Source organism: Eumetopias jubatus, unplaced genomic scaffold (genome assembly GCF_037043125.1).
Source record: "Eumetopias jubatus isolate StellerSeaLion01/CBP00866 unplaced genomic scaffold, mEumJub1_p1.0 scaffold_12, whole genome shotgun sequence".
In the NCBI taxonomy this organism is placed as follows: domain Eukaryota; kingdom Metazoa; phylum Chordata; class Mammalia; order Carnivora; family Otariidae; genus Eumetopias; species Eumetopias jubatus.
In genome coordinates, this window is record NW_028274818.1 from 35,918,867 (window position 1) to 35,936,136 (window position 17,270).

Below are 17,270 nucleotides of genomic sequence, written 5' to 3' on the forward strand. Positions count from 1 at the left end.
ATCTGCATTTGTCTGACATTTCTCATGATTAGATTCAGGTGATGCACCTTTAACTGGAAGACCAAGGAAGTGGTGCTTATTCTTCTCATTGCATCCTATCAGGTGATGCACACTTGATTTGTCATGTTATTCCTAGTATTCACTTTGATCTCTTCATTAAGGAAGTATGTACTCTTGATAATTAAGTACTTTGTAACTATGTACATAAATCTGTTCCTCAAAATTCTTTCAATTTATTCATATATTTATATCTAGATGGATTAAAATTTTCCTCTTCAATGTGTTATAATCAGTTACTTCAACTATTTTTTTTTTTGAAGCTCAAATTGTGGGATTTGTTCAGTGCAAATCACTTCACGCTGACTTCTTTGTCTTTTTGACATGTCCCCCTCATTCTCTGAATACATTCTTATTCTCGATTTCTTTTCCTAGCCCTGAAATTTGCCATTTCTTCATGGAGTCCTGGTTCCTTTTAGTGAAGAATAGATTTAGAAGCCAAGATCTGGGTACTAGATGTATACACTGCTATTGAGGTGGTGTTCTTTTCTTTTCTTTTCTTTTTTTAATGGTAGCACACTAGGGTTTATTAAACTGTGCCTTAGTATAGGCACTGGGGCTTGCCCATGGAGTTCTCGATGTATAAAGCCCAGACGTTCTGCCAGTTCTCCTTGGGCAATGACGCCAGGAAATTGACAGCTAAGTGGATGTTATACACAAGCTCATCATCTGTCATCTTCACATGGCCAGTGGCCGCTGCCAGATGCAGCACCTTCTTCCTCTGGAATTTGATGGTGGACTTCACTTCATCCACTTTGGCCACCATGTTCTCATTGTGCGTCAGCAAGGAAGGGAACTTGCCAGTCTGACTTAGGCCTGGGCCTAGGATTCGTGGGATCTGCTTGATCAGAGATTCTGAAGCCAAAAAGGCATCATACTTCTTGGCCAGCTACTGGTCAAGCTTCTTGAACACAAGGTTTGAAATCACAACCCTGAGATTAAGACCTGAGCTGAGATAAAGAGTCGGACACTTAACCAATTGAGCCACCCAGGAGCCCCTATTGAGGTGTTGTTCTTAAACCCTCTCAGTGGACAGAGCTAGGATACTTAGGAAATGGTGTGTATGTGTATGTGTGCATGCATATTATATGCATATTTATACTGTATTTACTTAATATTTAAAAATTAAGTTCACACTGATATCCTCAATTCTAATCCAAGACCAGAGGTCTAGATTTTCCCCTTTCTTCATATTGTATCTTCCTTTTCCAACACAGAGAGATAGACCTGGCTTCCATTAAACTTAACATATTTATTATTCAATTAATCGCACCCTCTGTCTACATGTATGCCCCCTCACCCTATTTGGGCTCCGCTATCCCCTGCAGCCTTTTCTACTTGTGGATGTCCTCATGACCCTCAGAACGTGGGTTCTGACACTCCAGACTAGCTTACCATCCACACTGGATGTCCTCACCACCCGACCAAAGCTCTGACTTCCTGCTTGGGGTCGGACACTGTGTTCCAGGACTTCCCCTTTTCCCCACACAGTTGCCTTCCTCACCCCACCTGGGCTCTAACACCACACGCCAGGTTACCCCCACACATGGATACCTTCCCCATCCTGCTTCTGTGTGGGTGCTGATGCACTTTCACAGGTGTGCCTCTGTGTGGGTTCCCTCTTCAGCATTCCTGGGCTTCAACAACCCACGCCAGTCCCCCTCCATGGCTCTGATCCTCCTCGGGCTTTGACTCCCCTTTCCCTCATTGGAGACACACTGCTCACCCCATTTGGGCTTTGTTGCCCCATGCGAGGCTGCCCCACTGTGGGGAGCCTTCTTATCCTGGTGAGGCTCTGGCTCTCCATGCTGGGCATTTCTCACCCAGCTTGGGCTCCAGCATGCTATTTAGGGATGCCCCGTGGATGGGTGCCCTCTTTACCCTATGTGAGCTCTGACACCTCATGCTGGGCTCTACCTATATGGACATGGATGCCCTTCTCGTCTCTCTTGGGCTCCGAAATAGTGTGCCGGGCTTCTCCCATGGGTAGACATCCCATCTCACCCAGGCTCTGACATATGCCTCTACCAGTGCAGACTGCTGCCTCCTTCAGCCCCACTGATTAGCTTTAGGACTAAAATTTCCAAAAAAGGAAAGGACAAAAGAAAAGCTCGCTCTCTCTTTAATGTCTGAAGGGTTTGAAATGATGTCCTCCTTTTTATTCCCGATACTAATAACTTATACCATCTCTCTTTCTCTTCCTGACTAGTCTCTTCCAGCAATTTAACTATTTTATTAGTGTTCTCAATGAATTTTATTTTGGTTTACTAATGCTCTCTTTTGTGCGTATGTTTTGTATTTTATTTCTGCTCTTTATTATTTCATTCTTTCTCCTTTCTCTGAGTTAACTTGTTTGTTTTTTAAGTTTTTAACTTCTTGAAGTGAGTAGTAATTAGGTCCTTGTTTTCAGCCTTCCTCACTCCCTTCCTTCCCCAATGTAAGCACTTTGGCCTGTAAATTTCCTTCTAAGTGTGGCTTTAGCCACATTCCATAAGTATTTTATACAGATTTTTTTTTTTAAGATTTTATTTACTTATTTGAGAGCGAGAGCACGAGTAGGGAGAAGGGCAGAGGGAGAGAGAGAAGCAGACTACCCGCTGAGTGAGAACCTGATGGGGAGCTCCATCCCAGGACCCTGAAATCATAACCTGAGCCAAGGCAGACGGCTTAACTGACTGAGCCACCCAGGTGCTCCCAGATTATTTTTATTATCATTATTTTCAATACATTTTCTAATTTCTATTGTGATTCCTTCTTTGACCCATGAATTATTTAGAAGTGTATTTTAATTTCTGGTTACTTTATCTAGATTTCTGTAGTTTTTTTAGTTATATTTTTGTTTCTGATTTCTAGTTTAATTTCACTGTGGTCAGAAAATATCTTCTTTATGCTTCCAGTTTTGTGAAATGTGTCAAGCCTTAACTTATTACAGGGTATGTGATCAGTTTTGGCAAATTTCTACAGACACTTGAAAACTGAATTCTGCAGATGTAGAATGTTCACCACTTTTTAGAGTTGAGGTTCTCAAACTTAGAAAACTACTCTCAAATACGTTAAAAACTCCAGTCATATTCCAGATATGCATGCATCCTGTTTTTTTGTAAGGTAGAAACCTACTTTGTCTTCTTTTGTGGGTGCTCTGCAATATGCAGATGGTAAGCTAACATGCTTAAAATATTTCCATGCATGAATCCTTTTATGGATCTATCATTTCCACAAAATAGGGCATGGAATTAGGTTGTAAAATGAGGGAAAAAGTAATAGTAGCTTATCATCATTTTGGTGTTTGATAGTTCTACTAGAAATTTCCCCTTAAGGTTGGATGTTTACAGTGTAATTTAACAACTATAGTATAAATTGTTATTTTATAAAACAGTTGTATTAAAAATTTTCCAGTATTCGTTAAATTTTAGTCAACTCTTAGTTATTATACTGTGCATATGATATGAAGTAGTTGCCAATTAGAGAAAGAAGATATTGTTGCAAAAGATTGAAAAAGGAAAAATCTTCGTAACTGCGTATTTTTAAGTGAAATTCCTGTTCTGGATACATCTGGGTGTTCTTCACTTTGTAAAGTAAAATGCAAAAGTAAAGTGAAAAGTGAAACGTATGGTATTATTATTTTTAAAACTTCAAGGATTTATATAATACCTTATAATTATATAAATATATAATAAATATATAAATAATATTTACGTTACAAATTTATATATTCTATATTTATGTAATTATAAAGTGTCATGTAAATATGTAATAAATATAAGGTATCCTAATATATATTTATTTATTCTTATTAATATATTTTATATATCATAAATTATATAATTTATATGTCCTGATATGTACATTCCAAAATTCACAGCTCTAAAATTTTTTCTCTCAAATCCAGAAACACTAGTGAGGTCTACTCATGGAGCCTACTTAGTATCTTTAAATATCACTAAATGTCTTATGCCTTGGTCTCTGGAGCATGGTTACACTGAATCTCAACAAGAGCCAGATGACAGGAGCTCAGCTGTGTAAATATATCCTAGTTGGCTGGCAGCTAGACAAGGACCTGATGTAAAAAAAGCAAACTAAAGGAGTAAGATATAAGATTATTACCAGACAGAAGTTAGATTGTGTTGGTTACATGAGAAGGGTTAATACAGTGAAACTACTATTAAAGAAGAAAGAGCCACAGAGAGAGAAGATATTTTAATAAAGATGAAAACTGGAATCAGAGTGAAGGACTTGGAAGGCAAGGACTTGATTGTGTTGGTTTTTCTAGCCAATGTCCTTTATCTTCCTTCTTCCTGAACCCTATATTCTTTAGGCATATATTCTTTTGGTTTGTTTCTTTGCTTTGGTTTCATGTGTATATGTGTTTTTATACTCCCCATTAGTGTATAAGCTTTTGAAAGGGAAGTGTTTAGTCATTCTTTACCTTTCTTTTTCCAGTTTTACTGAGATATAATCAATATATGACATATTAGTCCAAGGTATCAGCACAACATAAGATGTGGTATATATACATGTTGCAAAATGACTACCCCAGTAAGTTTAGGTAACGTCGGTCACCTCACATAGTTAGACATTTTTTTCTTCTAATAAGAACTTTGAAGATCTTGGCGCGCCTGGGTGGCTCAGTCGGTTAAGTGTCTGCTTTCGGCTCAGGTCATGGTCCCAGGGTCCTGGGATTGAGTCCTGTGTGGGGCTCCCTGCTCTGCAGGGAGCCTGCTTCTTCTCCCTCTGCCTCTGCTCCTCCTGATTGTGTGTTCTCTTTCTCCTATCTCTCTCTTTCTGTCAAATAAATAAATCTTTTTAAAAAAAAAAAAAGAACTTTGAAGATCTTCTCCTTTAGCAACTTTCAAGTATACAATACATTATTGCTGTCACCATGCTGTACATTACCTTCCAGGACTTATTTATCTTATAACTGGAAAGCCCCTTCACACATTTCCTTCACCCCTCCCATCCCCACCTCTAGCAATGACCGATCTCTTCTCTGTATCTGTGAGTTCAGATTTTGTAGATTCCACATATAAGTGACATCATACAGTAGTTTTCTCTCTCTTCTGACTTATTTCACTTGCCCTCAAGGTTCATCTGTGTTGTCGCAAATTCAGTATTTTCTTCTTTTTTGTGGCTGAATAACAGTCCAGTGTGTGTTCCTTTATGCATTCAATCCATTGATGGACACTTAGGTTGTTTGCATGTTTTGACTATTATAAATAATACTGCAGTGAACATAGAGTGCAGGTATCTTTTTGAGATAGTGATTTCATTTTCTTCAGATAAATACCCAGAGGTAGAATTGCTCGATCATATGGTAGTTCTATTTTTAATTTTTTGAGGAATCTCCATACTGTTTTAAAACTGGTTTTACCAGTTTACATTCCCACCAACAGTGTACAAGGGTTCCATTTTATCCCCATCCTAGCCAGCATTTGTTATCCATTGTCTTTTTGATATTAGGCATTCTAACAGGTGTGAAATATCTCATTATGCTTTTGATTTGCATTTCCCTGATGATTAGTGATGTTGACCACCTTTTCATATACCTATTAGCCATTTGGATGTCTGGTTTGAAAAAAATGTGTTTAATTCCTCAGCCCATTTTTTAATCAGATTGTTATTTTGCTGTTAAGTTGGAGGAGTTATTTATACATTTTGAGTATTAACCCTTTATTGGATATATTATTTGTAAATATTTTCTCCCATTCCATAGGTTGTCTGTAATTTTTTTGATGGCTTTCTATGCAGAAGCTTTTTATTTTGATATAGTCCCACTTGTTTATTTTTGCTTTTGTTGCCTTTGCTCCTGGCATTATCAAGACCAGTGTGAAGGAGCTTATTCCCTATGTTTTCACTTAAGATTTATAGTTTCCAGCTTTATATTCAAGTCTTTATTCCATTTTGAGTTGGTTTTTTGTTTATAAGATAGTGATTCAGTTTCATTAGTTTGCATGTGACTGTCCAATTTTCTCATCACCATTTATTAAAGAGATTTTCCTCTCCCCATTGTATATCCTTGGCTCTTTTGTAATAAATTAATTGGCAATATATGTGTTTATTTCTGGGCTATCTGTTCTGTTGATCTGTGTGTCTGTTTTTTATGCCAATGCCATACTCTTTTGACTACTGTAGGTTTGTAATATAGTTTGAAAGCAGGAAGACTGATATCTCCAGCTTTGTTTTTCTTTTTCAAGATTGCTTTGGCTTTTGGAGTCTTCTGTGGTTCCATACAAAGTTTAGAACTGGTTTTTTCTATTTCTGTAAATAAATGCCAGTGGAATTTTTATAGAGTTCACTTTGAATCTGTAGAGTGCTTTGAGTAGTATGGACATTTTAACAATACTATTTCTGCCAATCCATTTGCATAAAATATCTTTGCATTTGTTTTGTGTCTTTTATAATTTCTTTCATCAATATCTTGTAGTTCTTAGTGTATCGTGCAGGTAGATCTTTTATCTCCTTGACTAAATTTATTCGTAAGTATTCTGTTCTTTTTGATGCAAATTGTAAATGGAATTTTAAAAAATTTCTTTCCTGATAGTTTGTTGTTAGTATATAGAAATGCAACTGATTTTTTATATTGATTTGTGTCCTACAACTTTACTGAATTCATTTATTAGTCCTAACAGTTTTTTGGTGGAGTCTTCAGGGTTTTTTATATATACTATCATGTCATCTGGAAATAGAGACAGTTTTACTTCTTCTTTTCCAATTTGGATGCCTTTTATTTCTTTTCTTGGTTAATTGCTCTGGCTAGGATTTCCACGTGGTAAGAGTCAGCATCCTTGTCTTGTTCTTTATCTTAGAGGAGAAGCTTTCAGCTTTTCACTGTTGAATATACTGTTAGCTGTGGTTTTGTTGTATATGGCCTTTATTATGTTGACTAACATTCTCTCTACACAGTTTCTGGAGAGTTTTTGTCATGAATGGATGTTGAATTTTGTCAAATGCTTTTTCTACATCTATTGTGATAATCATATGATTTTTATCCTTTATTTTGTTAATGTGTTGTATTGCATCGCTTGATTTACAGATGTCGAACCACCCTTGAATCCCTGGAATAGATCCCAATTGATCATGTTGTATGATGCCTTTCATGTATTGTTGAATTTGGTCTCTTGATATTTTGTTAAGAATTTTTGCATCTATATTTATTAGGGATATTGGCCTGTAGTTTTCTTGTAGTGTCCTTGTCTGGATTTGGTATCAGGGTAACGCTGACCTGGTAAAATGAGTTGGGAAGTGATCCCTCCTCTTCTGTTTTTTGTAAGAGTTTGAGAGGAGTTAGTATTAATTCTTCTTTAAGTTTTGGTAGACTTCACCAGTGAAGCCATCTGGCCCTGGACATCTGTTGTTGGGAGGCTATTGATTACTGGTTTAATCTCCTTACTAGTTATTGGTCTGTTCAGATTTTCTATTTCTTCATGATTCAATCTTGGTAGCTAGTATGTTTCTAGGAATTTATGTTTCTTCTAGGTTGTCCAATTTGTTGTCATATACTTTTTCATAGTAATCTTGTATGATCTTTTATATCTGTGGTTTCTGTTGTAATGTCTCTATTTTCATATCTAATTTTATTCATTTAAGTTCTTTCTCTTTTTTTTCTTGGTGAGTGGCCTCTACTCTCTCCCATATAAATATGGACATTGAAGCTGACTCCATCCCCAGCTTCACTTTGATGGCTTCTTATTAATCTAAGTCAATTGTGGTAATCCCATCCTCCCCCCATTAAGAGATGGTTTGAGGAATAGAAATGTACCCAGTTCTCTCCAGTGTGACCTGTGAGATAAAATGCTGAGCACTCAGGTCTGAGGTCTGGGAAAGATCACCTCTCTTTTAAAAAAAATAAAGGTAAAGGAAAAGATGGTATGCCAACTCCTAAAACCCCTACATTGGGAAATTTTTAGTTGACTTCCTGTTACAGCAAATATTAGGTATTACCATTTAATTTATAATTCAATGGCTGATTAAATACACATTTTTAATGAGGGGGATATTGGTTAAATAATTTTAGAAGTATCAATAGAGAATATATTTGGAAACAGAAAATCCAACTGTCACTGTTTTGTTGTTGTTATGTTTTTTAACCTAGAGGGATTTGTCTTAGGCTTCAAAAAGTTTGGCCATAGCTACTTAGTGATGTTTCAGTTACCCAGATACTCTCTGTTTTTCTGCTTCCTTCCCCTTAGCTTTCATTGTCATGCCTGTATACTTTGTGATTACAAGATGGCTGCAGCAGCTCCAGGCAGGAGGAAAGAAAAGGGACAAAAAGTGCCTGCCAGTTGAGTCTGCCTGCTTTTATCAGGAAAACCAAACGTTTCCTGGAAGCCCCTCTCTGAAATCTGGGATATTTATTTGCTACTAAGTGCAGTGTATCAATTCAATCTATCTTCCCTTCTCAAATTTAGCTTCAAGTATGTTAATTCAGTAACTTTTTTATTTTTTGCTTATGTTTTATAAACTAAAGTTGGTATGTTAGACTCACTAGGTAAGACATTTAGTTTTCTTTTTCTAAAATTTGCTTCTGAGCAAATATGTAAATTTGTGCTAAGTTCATGCAAATTAATATTTTTCATTGAACCAGGCATTGTGATAATTTTTAAATGAGCTTTGTATTTCTTATGTAAAGTTTTACTGTCTTAGGAAGAACAGAAGACCTATTGAGCATTTGAACTGAACTCCATTATAAGAATTATAATACAAAATACCTTTTTTCAGGGCCCCTTTTAAGAACGGAGATTCACAGTCCATTAAAAGAAAAAATGAGCAGTGTTTAAATTTAATACCTGACATTGCATTCAGGATTTATCTACAGAGACTTAGCTACTCTTAAATTGTATACTCAGCTCTATTTTTTTACATCCCCCTCCTACCCCCACCTCTATCCTGTTCACAGACCTATTTATTCCGAGCTCCTGAGACAGATCATTGAGGTAAAAATTAAAAGGATAATTTAAGCCTACAAGAAAATGTGGTTTCAGATTCATTGCTGGAGGTAGAGATGCCTGCTGTAGACAAGGTGGAGCTGTACACTTTAGAAGGGGGAGAGGGACGCAGTGGGCAGGGAGAGCTGCAGTGGGGGCAGGGAGTGGCACTGGGGGCAGGGGGCCATGGGGGGGTGGGGCAGGGAGCAGCCACCTGATTGTGGAGACCAGCTGAAATGCAGCTTCTGCTCTTTAATGGGGATTAGGCCTGGGTTCACGGTGCACCTCATTTTAGGATTCTGGATCTCATGTGGATGTGGAGAAATAGTTTCTGACATGGCTGAGCCGAGTCCTAGTTTAAGTCCATCTCCGTAGCTAAAGAAAATAAATGAGGTGTTTATGTTTGTGGTCCCTCCCGTATTTGTACCTAGTGTGGCTAGAGAGGCCACACATCATGGAGGAGTAGTCAAAATATGTGTATGCTTCCGGATTGTTGTGAAAGAAAGAACTAAATAAATAAGCTAGTTCACTAATATTTATCGCTCTTCCATCTTTGTGGTCTATAACAGCATCTCTCCACATATGTGACTTTTATTTTTCCTAATCTTACTGTGCAGGAGGAGAGGAGTGGGAAACCAGGCTATTTTACTTCTGCGTCTCTCTGTTAGGGAAGAAGGAAACTCGCAAGTGAATCTACTAGTTATGTTGCCACAAATTTCTTGATCCAGTTTTTTTTAAAGTTATTTACAGTAATTGTGGACTGTACTGCATGTTGAGGCTAATTGGAAACAGTGACCAGATTCTTAATCATTGTCAGGAAACTGCATTCAGAGAATGAGAAGAACACCCCCACTGGATGAATTGCAGCCACCACCATATCAGGATGACAGTGGTTCTCCCCATCTCTCATGTACACCCTCAGAAATTGGGGACAGTAAATGTGAATTTTCCCACTGCAGCAACAGTCCAAGATGCTCATATAACAAGTGCCCAAGTGAAGGAAGCATAGGTCGTGAAATAGAAAGTTTTCCTAATAAAGGATATGAAGATGTTCCAAGCGACAGCACCGCAGTCCTGAGCCCAGAAGTAAGTAACACAACACCTAGAGCTTTTTATGTGCATGTTATTGGAGGATGATAACCCTGTGCTTCTCTCGGTAAGAAGGTTTTATCACTGTCCTGTCATTTGTGGCTTATGTACCAGTGTTATCCTTGATCTCATCTTTATCCGGCAGACTTAATGGACTGTCCCAACCCTTCTCCACGCACCCCCCTCCCTTTTCCCAAAAGGAAGATGGGTAGCTAAAAATGAGAGCAATTCACAAGATATTGAAACAGATTATCTTCCCTGGGTTTCAACCTCAAGATAGGTCTTTATATTTTCACATTTTATACAAAATATTCTGGAATTACTTAAATGTTTCTTTCATCTTGAGGTTCCTGTTTATGTGCTTTTTATTTTTAAAATTCTTTTATTTGGGATATTTTTACTTTGGGGAGGTTGCTCATTTGTGTTTTATAGGTTTTTCAAAAATGATGTTTTTGCATTTTCATATCATGGAATATGGAAGGGATAAGTGATGCTCAGCCTTACTAATGAAACTTGAATGCATGGCATCATGTGTTTAGAGTCGTTGGTTGGTTGTGTTTTAAGTTATTTCCTATTTTGAAGCAAAAATGTGAAAATAACAACAAAAATAGGTGTGTTGAACTTTCGAAGTCTCTCCATGTTCTAGAAAGGATTTGTTTTAATCTTCCTTTTATGATGAAAACGATAAAGGTAATTTAAAGGTTTCCATTAGATAGTATGTGCTTTTAGGATTTATTTCTTTTAGATTGCAGGTTTTTACAACTTTTGTCCCAGACAACATTTCGTAATACTGTAGTGTGTCAGTGTTCTTACTGGGTGAATTTTCATCTACCACCAAAATTAAATAATGGAAGTAGAGCTATGAACAGAATTCCCTTAATTTTAAGTTTTTCTTATATAATTTCTAAAAACACATTTTATCTGTTACTACTTTTCTACTATTTCTAGTATTCTAATATAGTATCTAACTTAGAAGAAAATTCCACATTGGTATTTTAAGTTTAATCCATCAGGATTCCATGATTTTCCCCAAGAATCCTTCCCTGTGCCCTGTGCCTGAACATGTTGAGACCACTGTTGTATAGGCTTACCTGCCCAAGAGTTGGCCAACAAGCTGGCAGCCAAGCCTGGATCGTGGAATTAACAACAACAATGGCTGGCAACGATTATGCCAGAGATTCTGCTATAAGCTTTACAGTCAGCACATTTCATGTTAGTAACCTCATCTTCAGGAAGTTATTTCCACTTTACAAACAAGAACATTCAGACTCAGAGAGTGAAGCAGTTTGCCCGCATGTAAGCGCCTCTCAGATGGTGGCGCTATCATCCAAACCTAGGTCCGACCGCACACAGTGCTCTTACCGACTAGATCCTGTTTCCTACCTTGACCTAAATCATTGTGTGGGAAATTACTTCGATGCATCTGTACCCTCCCAGTACACCACCAGGCAAGCTATTTCGGGGGACTTGTGGACCAAATTCAGATGCTTAGATTACGTGTGTGTGTGTGTGTGTGTGTGTGTGTGTGTGTACGTACGTGTGTGTGTGTTTTAATCTATTTCAAATATAAAGAAGTAAGAGGAGCAAGATGAGCTAAGTGTTAACATACTTAGGATAGGATGCCAGTAGGTACAGGTGGCAGGAACACACTGTGTGAGCCTTGATTTAAGTATCGCCCATATGTCCCTGTCATTCTTTCTGCCCCATCAGTGTTCCCTTTATACGGTGTGATGACAAGGGCAAGAGTTGAGATTTTTTTATATAAATCTGTACACCCACCACAGAGCTTGTACTCACAACCCCCACCCAGATCGAGAGTCTCATGCTCCACTGGCTGAGCCAGCCAGGTGCCCCAAGAGTCAAGATTTGGACAGGGGTACCAAGGGCCAAAAACTTTGTTTTCTGGGAGAGATGCAGGGACAGGTACTCCTGAGCATCAGTGAAACTTGCCAGTTAGCCTTTTTATTTGCATTTCTGCTTAAGGAACACATGGGTGACACAGCTGTTAGCTCAGAGGTGACGTGATCATGGCGTGAGCTTCACACCCCTTTCTCAAGGTAGTGCTCATTTATTCTATAATATGTTTATTATGTCTATCTTTGGCATATATTCCAAGTTATTAACTTAGTTAATATCTGTAATTACTGTATCTTCTGAATTTTGCCTGTCTCTCAAGTTACTTCCTTATTCATTATTTATAGTTAATACAACCTTTGAGTTTTGCCCATATTTCAGAAGCTGCCAGCTTGCTCTCTGTTAACACTGATGAGTCTCTTGTATGCTGCTTGTTTTGTGTCCCTACAGCAGAATTGAATATATTCAAACAATACAGCAAATGCAGATTATATCAATAACTAGATGCTTTTATAGCCTGTTAGTATAAAGCCCAATCTTGTGTTTTTTTCAAGTGTATTTTGCTTCCTACTGTTCCTTTAATAGATATTATTTATCAGATAGAAAATTCTTACTTTTTTCTTGGTTTATCCAGGATATAGCTATGTTAGAACCCATCCACATACATGACTGAACTGAAATAGGAGTGAGGGTTCCAGAAAGATCCCTGGCAAGGAGGTCACAGACTCTATTGACGACCTATTGCTAGCTAACAATGATTCAAAACTTTAATTCAGACACCTTGAAAGGAAGAATTATTTTCTAGTTGTCTGTTACAGAACACAAATAGTAGTTTTTATCTGTAAAGGTCCGCCCTTTTAACCCTCTCTAGGACCTTATGAAATTTTTTACTTCCTTGAAAATCCTAGCTATTATGATACTATTTTAGACAATATTTCATTGAAAAATCAAAAGCCATGTAATTAATCATCTTTGATTGCCAGTTATGAAGGGGCATACGTTAAACCATTTTTCTCTAGGCTGTCAAGTTTTTTTTGACCGAGTAAAAATATGTTACCCTGATTTCATCATATTTCATTTAGAAAAAACCTGAATTCTTCTTTAAGAGTTTGTTGCCTCTCCCCAAGTATTGTTCTTCATTTATTACCTTTCTTTTCATACATGGTACCGAGCAGGTTACCATAAGTAGGTAGACATGTAAGATTTATAAGGTAAAAGACTTGAATATTTTTGGCTCTCTACTGCACCGCCCCCCCACCTAAACTGTGGCCTGACACACAGTATAATAGGTACATGTTAAACTGCTTTAACAAGAGACCAATACAGCAGCTAAAAACCACCAAAGATTGCCTTTCATTTAATGACAGTCCAGGGTTCAGGGTGAGTAGGTGGCTTTGCTCTACAACATCATTCAGGGACCCAGAGTTCTGAGGCCGTTGTTGTTGGGTTTTGTCATTCTGCCGTCCCCTAGGTACTGTCCTGGTCCACCTGGTCAGGCAGAGCCACATCCTACCTGTGCATCTGCTTGTGGGAAGACTGAGAAAGAGTGAAGGGCTAGTAATGTCTCGTGTAAACCTGATCTGGACGTTTCAGACATCACTTCTGTTTGCCTCCCATTGACCAAGGCCGAGTCTCATGAGCGTATCAGCCCTAAAGCAAGTTTGGAAATACAGGCTCTTGCCAGGCAGTGTTCTTCTGCCTAAAACTCAGGTAGTTCTGAGAAATGCAGAAAGGAAAGACCGGGACTAATAGTAGTGACTGCTACTATAGGCACTAAGGACAAGCTCAGAAACAGTTAGAAAATTGTAAAATTGGTCCACATTTCAAAATAAAAGACATTTAAGATTTATTAAAATACCTGAAGGGGCAAAGTGGTTATAGTTGAAAGGTCAGAGACCTGGGTTTGGCACTGTTGGTAACTAGCCGATACTCCTGTTACATTCCAGAGAGTTAGACTGGCAGGAATTTGAGACAGCTCCAGGTAGAATGGGTATAATTTCTTTCAAACTTATAGTCAAAATATATAGTTTCATCTTTCTTGAACTTTTGAAATGTGTAGTCAGCAATTTTCAACAGTAATTAACATTAAGAAATAATACATAGTTTTAAATTCAGATTAAAAGTTAAAGTGTAAAGCGTGTGTGTGTGTGTGTGTGTGTGTGTGTGTGTGTGTGTGTGTGTGTTATGGAATGTAAGTGTTTGGCTGCAAATATTTTTGAGGCCTTTGGATTTATCCTTTCATATTTTACATTTCCATTGATTTCCAAGCCTGAATGTGTTTACATTCTATTACAGATGGGGGTGTTTTAGAACAGACTTAAATGGGACCAAATTTTTCGATGGCATTACACTCGTATTTATGTTCTCTCTCTCGCCAGCCTAATACTGAGCTGTCAGTTGTGGTGTTTATAATGTCAGAAGTAAAATATAGTCGTTTCCTACAAAAAGAAGAGAGATACACATTGAAGTATATATTTTCAGTTCTCATCATGAAGACATATATCCAACTTTCTCAAAATTGTGATGGGAGATGCTAAATTCTTTGTTATAATAAGTTTTTGAGTTTAACCTACCACTTTTCCCACCCTGGCCCTGTAGAGTAGCTTTTGATGGTAGTTGACCGTTAATTACTCTTACTTTCTTTCTGACAGCAAATCAAGACAGTTTTCACATCATCTTCCTAAAGAAATATCAGGTATTTATTTACATGCTAGATTAAATGATAGAGCTAACAACTGAAAACATTTAAATTTGCTTTTCTTAGGATATGTCAGCTCAAGGATCATCATCACAGCTTCCTAAACCTTTTGATCCTGAGCCAGAAGCTAAATACGGCACACTGGATGTGACTTTTGACTATGACTCCCAAGAACAGAAGCTTCTGGTAACAGTGACAGCTGTCACAGATATCCCAACACATAACAGGACAGGTGGCAACTCATGGCAAGTACACCTTGTTCTTCTACCTATAAAGAAACAGAGAGCAAAAACCAGCATCCAGAGAGGACCATGCCCTGTCTTCACAGAAACATTCAAATTTAATCACGTTGAATCTGAGATGATTGGAAATTATGCAGTTCGGTTTAGACTATATGGTGTACATCGCATGAAAAAAGAAAAGATTGTGGGGGAAAAGATTTTTTATTTAACAAAATTGAATCTTCAAGGGAAAATGTCATTACCTGTGATATTGGAACCTTCTTACAATCATTCTGTGAGTATCTGATCAAAAAGCCTGAATACGGTTTACGTCGTGCTGTGCAACATACATAATTTTTAAAAGCCATGATCAACCCACCAACTTTTTCAATTTTTTTTATATGTGACAATCATACCTTTACAAAATTTCTAAGCCCCGGCTAGGTAGGTATAGTTCTTTCTCCTTCTGCAAAAGTTGCCCTTGAAGATTATCTGTGATTTTATCTATTTTATCCTTCACAGGGTCTGGTGCCGTGTCTTACACGTTTGTTCCTTGGTTATATATTTATTAGATGATTGATTATGGCGTCAAGTGAACTCCTTGTAGAATTTATTGTTTTCTTTCCAGGTTAAAACGAAGTGCCATAGCAAGATCGAGCCCCATATCTTACTTAATATAGTGCAGAAATTACTTGCTTTTATAGTCTATGTACCGCTGCCCAACTCATGACTAATTATCCTTCCAGAACTCCTATGAACTTATTTTTAAAGGTTCAAAAGAAAACCTGGCCTTGTTATACTCTGCACCCTTTTTAAACAAAGATTTTGCAGTATATCTGGGAGAATACTTAAGTTTGGTCTATGAGCTGCTCTCCCTTTTCTCTTTTTTCCTTCAGGTTCTCATCACATACAAGTCTCTCTCTTTCTCTCTCCATATTTTTAACTAAATTCCCACATTACAAAGCACAGGAGAGCTGAACAACTTCTTTAAACTGGGGAGATAAATTATGCCACATAGTTATTTAGATTATGAGAAAATCTGTGATATGCTATAAATGTAAATCGTGAATTATATTTATTTCTCTCTGGGTTATATTGAATTGAAAGCATTTTTATAATACAAATACAGAGATTTTAGAATGGATGTATATTTTTAAGTAAAAGTATAATATTTTAGGGTTGTTTTTAAGCTTTTAAAGGTGTAAGCATAAATCCAAGATCGGAGCCTCACTGAATTTATACCAGACAACATTTAGTCTTAACAGGACAGTCATTTACAATAGATGTTTTTGTTTTTGTTTTTTACCATTCCATTTTAGCTGCATGATTTCAACATTTTTCAAACCAAAAGGTGATAGTAAATATAGCATATCCCTATTGGTTTGTAGTATAATAGCCTTTATTGATAACTTGTTATAATTTTAAATTGCAGAATTACCATTTTGGGCAAGTGTCCTTTTTAAAAATACAGTTATCAGTTTATCAGAGGAGAGAGAAAAGAAAGTCCAGGCAGTATTTCAGATGGAAAAAGATAATTTTTTTATAAAATTGAATAGTCTGCAATGCTTAATAGGATTTTAAACATTTTCATGATTTGGTCTGAGTGATGACTAGTTAATCTGTGGAAAATACATTCTTTTAGAGAAGTACCTGATTTAAATTAGAAGAGAATGACTGTGTCATCACGAGGTACGTATTTTGTGTTTATTTACTTCAAATTATCCATTCCTAGTTTTGTATTAAGTATATTCATTTCACAAAGAAAATGAAGCCATAGAAAATAATGTGGTTTTATCTCTGGTCAAAATTAATTATTTCTCTACACACCTACATTACATGTATTAGCTTATGGTCATAGATTCTGTATTTCTGACAATCAGTACAATAAATTTCTGAGGATGTTCACAAAAAGAAGACAGTGCTGGACAAACAGCTTCTAAGACATAACATTTAAATCTGAATACAACCATCTTCAGCTCTTGGAGAATTTCTTCTCTAACTGCCACACTTCCCAAATCTAATGGCTGTGTTTAATTGTTCTTCTCTCTTATCTTCTTTCCTATTCTGTCTTCTCAAAATCTCATTGCTTGTTTTTGGATTTTGTGCCAAAAACAATTCAGCACACCACAGTTGTGAGGTCAAGATTCATAATTTTGTCTATCAGTTGTCTTATCATAATAATAAAATACTACTAGAATCTGTATGTTCTGTGTATGCTACAGTATTAATGTTCCCTTTGCTTAAGTTTTGATATGGAGAAATCATGTGATTATAGATTACATGGGTGATTTTAGCTTTAATTCTGTAAAATGTAATATAAGTGAGAAGTTCTTTCATAATGAAACATTTATTCTTGTAGCTTTTAAATAATTACTTGTTGTTGTTGCAAGAATATTAGCCTTTGGCAAGGGACAGTTTTAATCCAGCCAA

At 36.9% G+C, this 17,270-nt stretch overlaps 1 protein-coding gene across 4 annotated transcripts in view; it reads left to right on the forward strand.

Moving 5' to 3' along the window:
- The window catches only part of SYT14 (synaptotagmin 14), a 133,551-nt gene that overhangs the window by 54,112 nt on the left and 62,169 nt on the right, over positions 1-17,270 (forward strand). For all 4 annotated transcript variants that reach the window (XM_028125842.2, XM_028125841.2, XM_088016638.1 and 1 more), the window contains exons 3-4: positions 9,796-10,064; positions 14,686-15,135. In XM_028125842.2, the coding sequence (XP_027981643.1) occupies positions 9,796-10,064; positions 14,686-15,135 (719 nt within the window). The remainder of the gene's footprint in view (positions 1-9,795; positions 10,065-14,685; positions 15,136-17,270) is intronic.